This window comes from Elaeis guineensis, chromosome 6 (genome assembly GCF_000442705.2).
Source record: "Elaeis guineensis isolate ETL-2024a chromosome 6, EG11, whole genome shotgun sequence".
In the NCBI taxonomy this organism is placed as follows: Eukaryota; Viridiplantae; Streptophyta; class Magnoliopsida; order Arecales; family Arecaceae; genus Elaeis; species Elaeis guineensis.
The window spans coordinates 4,899,920-4,914,545 of NC_025998.2; the positions used below are offsets into that span (position 1 = coordinate 4,899,920).

General features: G+C 37.1%; 1 protein-coding gene across 4 annotated transcripts; it reads right to left on the minus strand.

Moving 5' to 3' along the window:
* Window positions 1-2,748: 2,748 nt before the first annotated feature.
* Window positions 2,749-14,279, minus strand: LOC105047544 (G-box-binding factor 3). Of its 4 annotated transcripts, none has more exons than XM_019851359.3 (13): window positions 14,136-14,279; window positions 11,520-11,600; window positions 10,245-10,289; window positions 10,043-10,138; window positions 5,986-6,069; window positions 5,720-5,779; window positions 5,399-5,556; window positions 5,228-5,282; window positions 5,074-5,122; window positions 4,455-4,696; window positions 3,820-3,897; window positions 3,572-3,697; window positions 2,749-3,333 (listed from the first exon to the last, which is right to left on the minus strand). In XM_019851359.3, the coding sequence occupies exons 2-13, from the start codon at window positions 11,577-11,579 to the stop codon at window positions 3,103-3,105; spliced, it is 1,284 nt and encodes a 427-aa protein (XP_019706918.2). In that variant the 5' UTR covers window positions 11,580-11,600; window positions 14,136-14,279; the 3' UTR covers window positions 2,749-3,102. The 4 variants fall into 4 exon arrangements, with proteins under 4 accessions (XP_019706918.2, XP_019706919.2, XP_010924805.2 ...); XM_019851360.3 differs by having other exon boundaries at window positions 13,981-14,249; XM_010926503.4 differs by having other exon boundaries at window positions 4,587-4,696; window positions 13,981-14,247.
* Between the last annotated feature and the right edge of the window lie 347 nt (window positions 14,280-14,626).

Here is a 14,626-nt window from a genome sequence, read left to right on the forward strand (position 1 = left end):
AAAAAAAAAAAAAAACTTACCCTCACAATGGCTAGTCATGCAAATTTTGAAGTGGTAAAATTTTTCTTGTAATCATAGCAATTTTTTTATATTTCACTTTCTTAAACACTATCACTTTTTTAAACAATCTCACGGATTCATTTATTACTCTAAATAAATAAAAGATCTAAGTGGCATGGAAGGTTAGAAAAAGTGAAAAAAATTGTAGAGGGTGAACCTTTTTATTAGTTTCTTAATCTGCTGATATTTGGTATTTTAAGAAAGGATTAATATCTGTCTTTCTCGTGACAAATCTCCACGTGCCTTGACAATTCTCCACGTACCTTGTCATTTTAAGAACCATTTGTTGAATAGATAACGGTCTATAACGTACATTGACAATTCTCCACGTAATCTTAATGAGGAAATTAATTTTTTATATTCTACTTTATTACACGTTGGAGGAAGCAGAACGGTCGAGAGGGCACGAGATCACGTGGGACGGAGGGACGGGAGATGGGACGGATCAGATGGGTAGGGCCCGCGAGGGTTGGACCGTTTTCAATAAGGGGCCCCCTTTTTTTTTTCTCTCTCACGCAATGACCTCCACAGCAAAAACCCGTTATTGGCCATTATAATAATTAAAATATTTTATTAATTATCTCAAAAAATAGTTTTCCAATATTTTATCATTAAATAATTTCCATTGTCATGAATTTTATAACAGCATCATCACTAAAAAATAATTGCCATTCACCATTCACTGAATTTAAAATAATTATTTTTCAGACTGTATGATCTTTTTTTTAATAAAATTGGTTTAAAATTTTATTTAAAAATAATATTTTATTTAAAAATTATAAATAAAACTAATGATCATTACAGTGAACTATTATTGCATCAAATAATGTATCCTAGCAGTCACTATTTTCTTCTCCAAATTTTATAGCGGTTGTTATAACGGCTACGACGTTTTTTTTTTAAAGTTGCTGTATAGCCATGGAAAAGTTTTTAGAATGGAATGAAATAAAAAAATAATTTTACAGCACATGGCTACAATGATACTGTTATATTCTTATCATCTTTGCTTCTAAAAATATTAGTGGTGGCACATAAATTATTATTATTTTTTTTAATAGAAGTGGCATGTAAATTGTTAGCACCAAGAAGAGCACCAAAGAACAAAACCTTCATTTTCTGTCCATTATGTTTCATGCTTTGCTAATATTTTTATTATTTGTTAGGTAGAGAAGTGCATCCAGTGATGACAACACCGGTTCCACTTTATACATGCATGCATCTTAATAGCATAAGAACGTACAATACATCAAATTTAGGTTGCACATGTGCATATATATATATATATATATATATATATATATATATATATATATATATATATATATATATATATATATATATATATAATTAATTGGATTTGAATTTAGATCCGATTAGATCAAAGTTGGACAATGAATGTCCTACGTTGATGATCCAAACTATGAATTTAATCTACTACCTCAAAATTATTCGCATGCTAAAAATCATATAATTTGGAGATCCCTGACATATGAATCAAGTAATCAAAAAATATATCTATTTTAATCTTATTTAGATTGTCCAATTTTTGACTACTTGATGTATAAACTAATAATTTTTAAATTATATAATTTTTTATATGTGAAATATTTTGAGCTAGTAGATCATATCCAATAATTTACATTATCAATGTAGAATGTTTATTATATAATTTTGATCTGATCGAATTTGAGTTCAAATTTGATTGATTTTATTCAAGTATGGCTTTGATGCTCTCTCTCTCCATATGCATGTGCACAAGCGCGTGCGCGCACGCACATATAAATATATATATATATATATATATTATTGAGAGTGAGAGAGAGAGAGAAGGAGGGAATGAGGCTAACCTGCCATAATTTCACTGATTTCACTCTACCGGGCACCGCCTGCACGTTCCTGCAGCGCGCTTATATTGCATTCCCAGAGGTTCATGGGTATCTTTAGAGAGAGAGAAAGAAGCGAAGGCTAAAAAGACCCGTTTGGTATTGCTTTCATTTTTTTATTTTTATTTTCAAAAAACAAGGAAAAAAATAAAACAACACATATGATGAAATCATTTTAGTTTTAAAATTATTTTAAAATTATTTTTCTAAAATATTCGGCAGCAAAGATGTTAAAAAAAAGAAAAAAATAAGGACAGAAAAAGTTCAACCACACGTTATCTTCAATATCTATCTCCATATGATACCTGACTAACTACAAAAATAAAAATATGAAAACAAAAACGATGCCAAACAAACCTGAAGAGCAAAAATGAAAGGGTTCCGCAAACGCAGACAAACAACGCGCACCAAGACATCAAATACCTGGAATACATTCCTACCCTTCTTGATAACAAAAATCATCTCAAATAAATAAACCATCACTTAGGCACCGATACCAAATCATTTTCCCCACTCAACTAATCGACACACTGAACAACAACGATTAAAAAAAAAAAAAAAAAAAGTTCGGATGGCCTTTTCAAAGTGCCATAGAATCGGAACGTGGTGATATTTGTCAGACATGTTGATTAGAAATGTGCAAACAAATTTACAAGGAACACCATCACTTAACATGGTAACAGAGACACACAAATGAACCAGACAGGACAACCTACGTTTTCAGGAAAATCCAGCATTTTAAACATTACAAACTAAACAGAGGGCTGCCTGGTAATACCAAGCGCAGCGAACCATTAAAGAACAGTGACAGGAAAAGCACACTTCTCTTAAAATATCCTAAAATATACAGATGTTTCTTTAATTATGATCCCCAGCACCATCCGGTTCTAAAATTTTCCAATACCATGAATGGCTCACACAAGTTGCATGGATCATACACATTTAGGACAAATTTATACAGATAAAAGTAAATGTTTAATTTCTTTCCCCAGCCGCAAGCCCTCAGGCCCCCAAGTTACCTGAGTCTTGAGGTTACTCTCAAGCTGATCAGTTTCTTATCACTGCCGAATTTACCCGATGCCTACCATAATGTTAATATCAGAATATCTTTGGGCTAATAATTGGACCAGAACTATAGATTAGTGGGATCAATCGCGGACTAGCTTGCAGCCACAGCATCTGTCCTAGGTTTGGAGTCAAGAAGCTGGTGGAGCTTGCCACTAGAGGTCTCACAAGCCTCACCCTGCTGCTTCATGCTTGCACGAACCAAGGTTGAGTTATCTATTACTGACAAGAAGTTCTCTGCAACAACAGACGGGGCTCCCTCAGTCTCCATTTTAGCAGTAGACATCTCTTCTGCTTGGCTCGATTGTGCAGTCTTCAGTTTCTCCTATAAACCAAAATATAAATGAACAAACTTTTCCATCTCACAATGTAAAAATATGTGGACAAGGGACCAAATTTACATTTTGTGCAATTGTAATGCATCCACTGATAATATTTTTAATTCAAGCACCTGTTATTTTTAATTCCTGCAATTGCAAAGCATGATGGAAGTCTCCATTCTGAACTAGTCCTATGGAGAACTACAGTTTGATAAACCGGAGGAAGGAATGATCAGAAGGTACCATTAGGGTTGAATTTTCTAATCTGAGTTTGTCCGACTTCTCCGATAGCCGACTGATTTCAGATCTCAAGGCCATGTTCTCAGCACCCAGGATGTCAACTTTCATAGCAAGTTCTTCGGTCTCAGCCTGAGCATCATATGAAGATTTCGGAAAAGAAGAAAAGGAGGAAGACGAAGAAAAACGAGATCACAGAGACGAATCAAAGAAGCAAAGCAAAACTCAGTGGTCAAGACTCTGCTCTAGAGTACCTGTTTCCTCAACCTTGACCTTCTAGCAGACTCCCTATTGGATTGCTTCCTCCTTTCACGTTTGAGTTCCCTCTCATCCTGGGGAAACATACCATTAAAAAGGGAAACCTAAAAGCTGAATCCAGAACAACAGAAACATGCTTGGAAAAAGTAGATTCATGTGACAGAACAAGATTTAGATATAAACACCATAACGTTCACCATAAAAGTTGCTAAAGCCTCGTGACTTGAGAAAATACTTGAACACACTTCTATTGAAAATTGAACCTTCAACAGGACATTTTTGGACAATGTATTTATTAAAATTAGGGTTCAATGCAGAAATAGAAAGCTATCAAGGACGGATAAGCTTTAATTCAGGATGGAAGTCAGTAGGGAGCAAGCCTGAAATATCAGTCAATTAAGAAGCAGAAAAGCAGTTGGAAGCCTAAGAGAAACTTCAGTCTTTCAAAAAGGAAGAAAGATAAGGCAACAGGAAAACATAAACGTCTAGGAGAAAAGTGAAGAACATATCAAAAATGGTTGCCAGCAAGGCAGGATAATTTCTGCAAAAATGTAGAAAGTAATAATCTGGGGACAACTGCAGAAACAAGAACCAAATAGTAGGGAAACAAACATTTGCAGAAGGCACATGCCTGCATCCAGAGTTCAGAAGGTACTCCATTACAACCCGGTAATGTAGGTGTCCCCCTAGCTTGAACTTTTCTGATACTAGCAACACTGAATTCCATTCCTGGTGGTGGACTAGATGAAGGCACAGTGCCTACCTTTCTTGAGATATTTGCAGGTGCAACAGTAACCCCTAGAGACATTTTTGAGGGTGCATTTGTTTCCACACCATGAGCAGCATTGGCCTGTGTGTCAACCTTACCATTGCCTATAAAGATTCAAAAAGGATACCTTTAGGCATGACTTCTATGGAATCCCACAAGCAAGATACACAATCCATATTGTAAAGAAACAACTAGTATACAAGAAAATGCTATAATTCGAAAGTTAAATGAGCATTCTTGAAAATAAACATAACCGCTCTTTTCCATCCATATTGAAAATTAATCAACCAGCAGAACACATACAATTGCAACCAAATATGTTAACTAAATAAAATAAAATATTTGCAAACAAAAAATAATGCTTTTAGTTCTGTTCTCTGTGCTACATGATTATTGATGAAGGGTGGTGATGCCAAAAATACTGGACATTATTAGTTTAATTTAGATAAAAGACATCCATGGCAACCAAGAATTGCAATACCTGTGGCTCGTATATCTTCAGAGCTTTGCTTTCTTCCGGTTTTATTCCCCTAAAAAAAAACAAAACTGATGAATAAATTTGCAGTAATGTAGCTCCAGATGAAATTTTTAAGAAGTAAACGGTTCACCCAAGAATGAAAATCTAAAAGAATTACCCCTGCATTATTTCCATCACTTCCATCACTTGAACCTTCCACACTATCATCTTCGCTGTACAATAAACAACCACCCAAAACACTCCATTTTAGACTGGATTAAAACTAGCTTCATCAAGAAGCCAGAAAAAAAAATCATCGAGTAGCAAGAAATCTTGAATGTGAACAAACCTTTGTGATAAACCATTCATATCACCTCCTCTATTTTCAGCATCACCGTTGCCCATTGACACTGCAAGCCCATCAAACCTTTTAAGCTTTTTCATTAGGCCTTTATCCTTATTACTTGGCAACTTAGCAGGCATCTCTGTGCTTAAAGGAGTCGCCATCTGTACAATAGCAGTAACAATAAAAAGTAAAAACCAGTCCAAGAGAATCGTTAGCAGAACTAGCAGAATATGATAGAATATACAGTGTTTGTAAGTACTTGGGTTGCCAAAGCACTAGAAACAATAAATTTTATGCCATACTTCCTGGGGAAATAGCACGTACCACTACTGTTTCACCAATAGTGGGCGATGGTGTAATTCCTTGACATTGCATTTGAGATCCCTGGAAGCAAAACAAATCACAACAAATTAGAGCACTTCACCCCAAACCTATAGATTTCCATTTTGTGCATCACTTGCTATATTTACCTACAAAACTGTATTTATTATCCTAAATGCTCAGGAAAAGAATCACTTAAAATTATAACCGTCTCAGTGGATACAAGTTGCGAATAAAAGGAAACAACAGAGAATATTATCTCTACTCACAAGGGGCATAAGAGGATGAGAGTAAACCCCTGCAGGTGGATAGATTGCAGCATATGGCATCCCAAAAGAAGGTGGTATAAAAGGCTGCAACAGAAATATTGTCATTACAGAATGGGTTTGAATGACGGTAAAATCAATGACTTGGTAACCATGTCAAACTACAGTCACATATATACGATGCTGCTATTACAAAGTACCACCCACGATTTTAACCATTACATGCTGACGCCCTTCCATCTTGGCACTAGCACAATGCCATGCCATGCCAATGCTTGGTACATACTAGCATAAAGCCATGCCACATGCCAATCAAGCACTAATGGCAGCTGTCAGTCTGTGCTCACATAAAGGGCACTTTAATCATTGGTCCCACTTTTTTTTTGACAATGTACAGTGTTCTTGAAATGTTCGATGAGATTCCAATACTCAACCAACAAATATAGTAACCAAGAAAATGACAATTTTGGTAAAGTGATCAGCATTGATACTCTGCATGCATAGTGGTTTGTCAATATAGAAATATAGGTTGCACAAAGCGGTATCATGTCTGGTCTATCTGTAGTTCTATAATCTATATGTATGTACACCATATTTTTGTGTATCATTTCAATGTTATATCTGATGTTCATGACACGTTTTAATTGAAATATGTATTGAATTGCTGCAAACCTCTAGTCTCCATCTAGACTCTAGAGGTTCCACATTTAAATGATGCCAATTCAAAAAACATGATCTGATCCTTTTTCCTTGTTTTCAGCTTTTCATATTAAGAACTTAGATTTTATGTTAGGAAGTGTTTGGATGTTAAAAGGAGCAAAATAAAATATGACAAAATGATAGAAATGGGAAATAGATCATAAACTTATAAAATGACCAGAATAGGAAAAACTAAAAGACTTAATTTGAAGTAAAAATTTCCAGTTCCATAATTATATGGATTATGACTCCTAGTACACAAACAAATAGCTAATTTCTAATATGAAATTCCTAAACCTACATAGGCATGTAGGCCAAGACCAAGAATTAAAGTATTGTCGGCACAGGACAAGCCAACTAGTGGCTGGCATGCACATGTCACATCATGTAATGCCCAAAACAAGGAAATTGAGAAAAAAAAGGACTATTTGGCTTGATACCAAGCAATAATATGCCCACTAACCCATGCCAAATGGCACAGTTTAATGAGATCCAAGATGCCTAGAACTCGATACCAACCCAATATCAGGTGTAGATACTAACCTGATACCGTATGTACCAACAGACTGGCACTCAAATCCGTGGTGAAGACCACCTTACATGTCCTACATCCTGCCCATATAGATCATGGGCTCACATGTATGAGATGCAAGACCCACATCAAGGAGGGTTATGTGTGGTTTACACTAGGTCTACATGGCCTATGCCTACATATACATGTAGGTCTAGAAGCTCTCCTCTACAATACCATAACTTGCAATACCCCCAAAAAAGGTACCAAAGTATATTATGATCTTGTTTTCTCAAGAAAGAAAATATATATTATGATCATACGGTACATCCAAATGGCTTACGGTATGTGTTTTGCATTCAGAAAATTGCCAATATTTACTTTTGCATGTATCAAAGCAAAATATTCACATATGGAGGGACTAGTAATAGCTTTAGACACCTCATACATGATATCGACTCTTTTTGCCAATGCCAATGATTTTTTTTGTAGGATTGCTACTGAAGTTGAGCTATTCCTCCATGTCCATCAAAAAATTACTAATATCCAGCCAAAACTAGGGTCTTTGTTCTGGTTTCAACTCAAAATTTTAGAAGTGTAGTAGGGTACTTGGATAAGCTAAAGGATAACTAATTTCTAGATTTCAAGCATTATATGACTTTTCATTACATAAATCAACAGCTAGTTTATGATAGGATTTTTTTTTTTTTTTTAAACACAAACGGGCATGTAGGCAGGCATGTAGGCAAAGATCAAGGATTTGTTGCTGGGGCATGCTAGCTAGTGGACAGCATCAAAATGTGCCGTGCAATGTCGAAAAGGAAATATTTGACTTGGCACTGAGCAATACAAGCATACAAAGTTACAAACCCATGCCAAATCAGCACAGGTAGATACTGAATAGCATGCCTTGTTTCCCCACACTGAGCTTTGGTCCCATGTCAATAGTGATAGACAATAATACTTGCTAGCTGGCATGGACTAGCATAAGCTAGCACCAAAAACTATGGCAAATACCATTTATGCATTGCATATCCTATACTTAGGCATCCATAAATCATAGGCCTGCATGTAAGAGATGCAGGGCTCATGTTAAGAGGTTGTTTGTAGTTCACAATAGGTATATGTAGCCCTTGCCCATATATACATGTTAAGTAGGCCTCGTCGTCATATAACTTACAATTTCAAAAAAAAAAAAAAAAAGTCATGCACTTGTCTGCAGAAAAAAGGATATTAGAAATTTTAGTGCATCCAACCTCATTAAGAATGAATTGCATAAATGGAAAGCTGCTAATACTTTCTTCTTAATTGCACGAAGCAATATTAAGCTATTCATCTTTACCCAAAAAAGTATTAAGCTATTCATGATAGCTTTAGACACCTAATACATGATGCTGACTGTAATTTTCCCTTCTTTTATTTTGTTTTCTTTTTTTCGGCAGTGGGGGTGGGGTTTATGGGATTTCTGTAAGGTTAGAAAACCAAGTTATTCTCCATCCAATGTCACTATTGAAAAAAAAAAAAAAAAAATCTTGCAGGATTCCTACTGGAATCCAACAATTTATTCTCCATTGGCTGCATTAAAAAAGAAAGAAAGAAAGAAAGAAATGAAATCCAATAAATAATAGGGGTTTGTTTTGGGTTTAACCCATAATTTCAGAAATATAGTTGGATACATGGGTCAGCTAAAGGATATCAATACATGGTTATTTGTTCGATCTCATGAATAATAATGAAATCATCTTTTCAACCTGTAGGCTCACTAGACCATTATATGTGCTAATCCACTGGCAAAGGATTTTGCTAGATGACCACCGCATCCTACAGAATATTCCTAAACTTGATATATTTTGGAACATTATTGCATCTCCATTTCCTTACAGCAGTTGTTTTTTCCCAGTGTCAATAGCCTTGCACAAACTCAGACCAAAATAAATTCAGGCGAAAGACAACAGCCAACCGCAAACCTAAAATACTGTGGTCCAAACCCAGCCCAATCAACCTCTCACTAACACAAGGTCAATAATGTATATAAAGCAATCTAAGTGGTCAATGAATGCATGTCAACATAGAGCCCCTAGATAAAGTGGCTTGAGGGGCCTTAGTGAGGAGTGACTTTGGCTAAGAAACCATCTGGCTTTCCAACTAGGGCATCACAAACCAGCATTAAGGTCTGGTTGTTATCTGAGATAAAACACCTTAGAAGTGCCTCCACCCCTGTCACTACTTCCAGCTCATTGCCTGTCACTTTGTCTATGGAGGCTAAATATAACCGACATGAAGCAGGTATATTGCTATCATGCCTATCTCTATCAAGAAAGACCACATTCACACTCTAAATGATCCACAAAGTTACCCTTATAATGCCGGGAACCTATCTGAAATTTTTTATCGGGTTTGTTTGCATAGCCATCTCACAATTATTTGCAGCATGAGGTGCTAATCAAAATATAAGCAAAAAAAAACTCCTGTAATTTTGTGCCTTAAGCAAAAGAAGCCGTCTGAAACATTTCATTATGTTTGTTCACACAAGTGTTTCACAATGACTTGCATCAGTTAGTACCAAATCAATCTGTACATTATATGCATTTGGTTGGAAGATGCGCATCATACGGCCATTCCTTCTCCTGGAACATGAAAGGCTTCTACAAAAGATGCATCACCACTATCCTGAAACCAAAAAAACAGTACAATGCTCTATTCCTATCTAAAACACCAGCAAATGGAGTGACAAGATTTTCCTCTCATATGGTTTATATGGCAATTGAAAGTTGTTTTGTACAAGGATTCTGCTTCAGAACTTATGCATTGCAAATGTGTTAGAAAGCACAAAAGTAGAAACTCCCATACCTGAGGCCCCCACAAATATGGATGACGTGCATGACCAGGTGCGACTGAAGTGCTGAAAAATGGTTGTGGCATGGCCACTGCAGGGCCATAACATGCCTGGAACGAGAAGAAAAAGGCCTTTTTGGTTATATGCCATTAAAATGAATTATGTAAGAATTGTAGTGTTTGGGAGCAAAGGATTAGATCCTTGGTGCTGATCAACCTGCATAGCCATCCAATCAGGATAAAGACGAATGGCTGGTTTCTCCTGAAAATGAAAATAAAGGAAAATAAAGTAACTGCTGCCTCATATCCAAAAACAATAAGATAGCAGTAATGGACATGTTTATGTTTGTCTAGTTCAGACAACATGGTATCAAGTGTTACATCAAAATGACACTAGGTACTTGTTTCTTGGTCTATTATTACAGTTCATATGATTCTATCATGAAATCATCACAAATATGTGCATATTATGTCTATCTAACATCACACCATCTGTCTATATAACAATATCAGCTTATGCTACAATGTCGAGATAGCTGAAACTTGTTAGACCAACCATTTTGATGATGATTTGCTCTTATTTTCTTCCTGTATTAAGTTAACTTGCGGTCAGTTGTTGTTACAAACGTTCAATGTAGTATAGATTGTTTACTTAAATAATGCTTACAAGCAGCAATAGTGCATGCCTGGAAGAAAATGCATAAGATGTGCATGGAAGTCTGACATAGCCTCCTAGATATTTTACAATCACAGGTGAGGACAAGAATGGCCGAACTGACATGAGCCGCCTGGTCCAAGAGGTACCGACCCAAATCAGTCGATTATCAGGATGGAACAGGCTCCTAATTCGGTTCGAATTTGGTCTTTATATTACCCTAGGCCGGTCTCTTGCTTGTCTCGCTCACCTCTCTTGCTAGGGCTAGGATTTTGACATTGCCACTGTCGCCAACAACAATGACAACAAGGACCGGTATGCATCTCTCTCTCTCTCTCTCTCTCTCTCTCTCCCTCCCTCCCTCCCTCCCTCCTTCCTTTCAAGGAAGCCATCCTCTCTCTCACACCTCACTTGCCTCTCTTGCTATGGCTAGGGTTTCATCACCACCGTTGCTGCTGCTAACGATGACAATGATGGACCGATGTGCACATCCCTCTCTCTCAAACTCTTGCTCACCCTCTCCATTCTCTCGATTCTCTCTCTCGCTTGCCTCCTGCTCTCCACTCTCTTTCATCCTTTCCATTTGAGGAATCCCTCTGCTCTCTATCCTCTCTCCCCTCCCCCTCCCTCTCCTCCTTCTCCCTTTCCCTTCCCCTAGTTCTGATACTGCTTGGATTGGTATGGTGCACTAGTACTGTACCAAATTGGTTGCTGGTCAGCATGATGCCTGGTACTGGTTCAACAAACCTTCAGTGAGGATATATAGCATTCTAAAATATTGGTATAATTTATTCTCACAAGACAGTCTATCTGTATCTTAAAAGAATTTCTGCTAACCTGCATAGACGAAAGTTCTTTGTCAAACTTTGGAGGAGTCCCAGCTTCATCATTCTCCATGAAGGTTGAATTATAAGTCACCTGAACATGGTTTATAGGTATTAAAGAATAATTTTGTTGAAAGTAGGATATCTCTAAAGATATTGAAACTTAGGAAATCCCATAATATGGTGCTACGTAGCAGATTATGAACCAACAAACTATCAAAATCATATGCCAGTTTCCATATAATGTCTTAACAAGCTCAGATATCCAGATGATATTTAACTTTAGCAAGATGCAGCTATCATCATACATTATCAAGAAAAAAAAAAAAAAAAAGCTTCATAGATACAAAGAGTATACACAATGCTTAAACCACTGTATTACAGCTCAACAGAAAAATACATGCCACCAAATAACTTAAACTTTTTATTACACAATGAACTATCATTAGTCTAGTTTATATAACACAAGACTACAACAAGTGCTGAAATTCCTCTGAATGTTTGACAGGTTATTTGAAACTTCCAAAATATTAAAGCTTGCTATATCCATCTATGGCCCTTGCTGTTTTTTGTTTTATCACCTGCTGCCAAAGGATTATAATGTAAAATATTCTTAAGCAAATTGATAATCACATTGCTTGGTGTTATTTTATACCATAAAAACTGATTTTTGATGGGACTCAAAAAATAGGAGATTAGGTTAAGGAAATAACCAGAAGCAACTGCAAATGCATTGGTTTTGGCAATGCCCAGTTATAATATCTCAATGTTTTGGTGATCAAAATGATGAAAATGTGGCAAGGTGCATCATAGACAGAATTAGACAAAAGTGCTCAAGCATAAAGAGAGATTCCTGCTCACAATGCACAAATTCTAACATCTCCTGCCATAAATGATGCTGATTTGACATCATACCACAAAAAAGGAACGAAAGAATGAGAAGAAGTTAAAATGTTCGATACTAATTCCCTTGCATATGCAAATTTTTTTCAATCCTCAGATAAATGGTGCCTTGAAAAATCCTATCTTTCGTATGGTGAAAGAGTTAAAATTAAGCCTTGATGCAAGCATATGTAGCCTTTTCTTTGGTCAATGTGATTTTGGGAAAAAAGAAATTCTAAACTCCAATTATTCTCTAACCATTATTTTTATACTTTCCAATGAAAAATATACATACATTTTGGGACTCCATTCACACTATATGTTACCAGCAGACATGGCCAATTTATCATAGCTGTTCGGCCAGCAAGCCATGGTTGAATGCGGGTTTCATAAGATAAAACATAATTAAGAGTCCTAATTATTTCATTAATTGTCAAACCCATAGTACTAATGACACCACGCTGATAGTAATTCGTGGTGGTTATGTTGAACACCTCAAGGAACTGCATGACTAACAAGTAAAACCACCAGAACTGGTAGGAGTGACAATATCAACTTCTACAGTCATTCAATTAAGCAAGCAAAGAACACAAGGTTTGCATACGGTAAGCAGAGTACCATACATGCTTCTAAGTTTCTGCACCAGCAATTTCAAGACACAAACAAAATCCCACGAAAAGAACGGGAAAAGAACTAAAGGAAAAAAAAAAAAAAAAAGAGCGAAACGAAATGTCTGATTAAGAAAAGATAAAAACTAATATTTTTCTCTTCTAAAGTAGACATGTCTTTCACAAAAAAGGGGAAAAAGGCGTGAAACAAAATTTCTGAATTCTGATCCACAGAAAATTTCCTTTTCTATAAAGTAATGTTCCCGGAACGTGATTTAGATTATGAGAGGGGCAGAAGTGTCATTTTCTCACACAAAACAACAAATCGAGCTGTGAGACTTCATGGCTATAAACCTTCGAAGGTCATTAATAGCCTACAATGGTAATTTGGTAGGCGAAACGACAGTAATACCCCAGATGAAAGAGGGAAAGACAAGCATCGATTTGGGAACCCAAAGCTGCCTACTGGTCCCGAACTCGGAGTGAGTTTCTCCGCGGCTTCAACAACGACCATCCTTGAAATTTCTTCTGTATTCGGTCACCATTTTACTAATCTTCCTCTTTTTTCCCTCTTTCTTCTCTTTCTTTTCCAGAAATCCTCTTTCCCATTTACCTCCACCTCTCTCTCTCGTCCTCCTCCTCTCTCTATTCCTCCCTTTCTACACACAGATGACAATCATTTCTTTCCATAGAACAAATTTGAGCAGAAAGATTCAAATCTTCGGATTATCGCACCACAAGACTAATCAAATCCGATCATCAGAGGAAAAAAAAGGCAAAAAAAAAAAAAAAAGGGAATCCAGACCATGCCAATGCGATCACCCGAACAAAAAGAACGAGAATTTCAAAATCCAGTCCTAGAACCACCAAAACATCAAAATTTCAAAGATCTCGAACCGGTTTCGTCTTAAAAATCCAAAACCCACCACTAATAAAAGGAACTCGACGAGCTAACCAAAAATAAAAAAAAAAAACTCCACTTACCTGCAGATTCCCGCCACGAAATCCTTCACCAAGCCCTAAAATATACCAAATCGCCGCCCGTTCGTCGAGGACAAAAAGAAAAACTATCCACAGAACTAGCGACTTGCAACAATCCCAAAGAGAACTTCACGAAGAGAACAAAACCAAACACTTACCCAAACCCTAGCTTCTGCTCTTCCGCCATGAATTCGAACAAAAGTGGAAGGGATGAAGAAAAGAAAGGCCAGGAGGGAGAGGGAGGGGGGAGGGCGCGGGGGCAAGGAAGAAGGCCAAGAAGCCAGGGGATGAAGCGGGAGCCGAGCCGATTGCCACGTCACAATACACGTGTCTATCTATCGGATCCGGCATACATCCTGTATGTCTCATAAGGCATGGACAGGAGATTGGAACCCAGTTGGACACTCAAAGAGGCCAATTGCATGGGTCCCATGCGGAATCCCTCGATAAAGTGGGACGGGTTCTTTTCTGGGGCTTCGGCGGGGGGCTTTGTGTTGGAGTGGGGGGCGTGAGCTGTGTGAGAATTCGAGTTGGTGGTGGTTGAGTTGGCCCGTCGGTTTGGGTGCAGGGGAGCAGTTGATCCCTCGTCACCACAGTCGTACACGTTTCAATCTTGGTAGCAATCTACGCGCCGGAGGGGCGCGGCTGT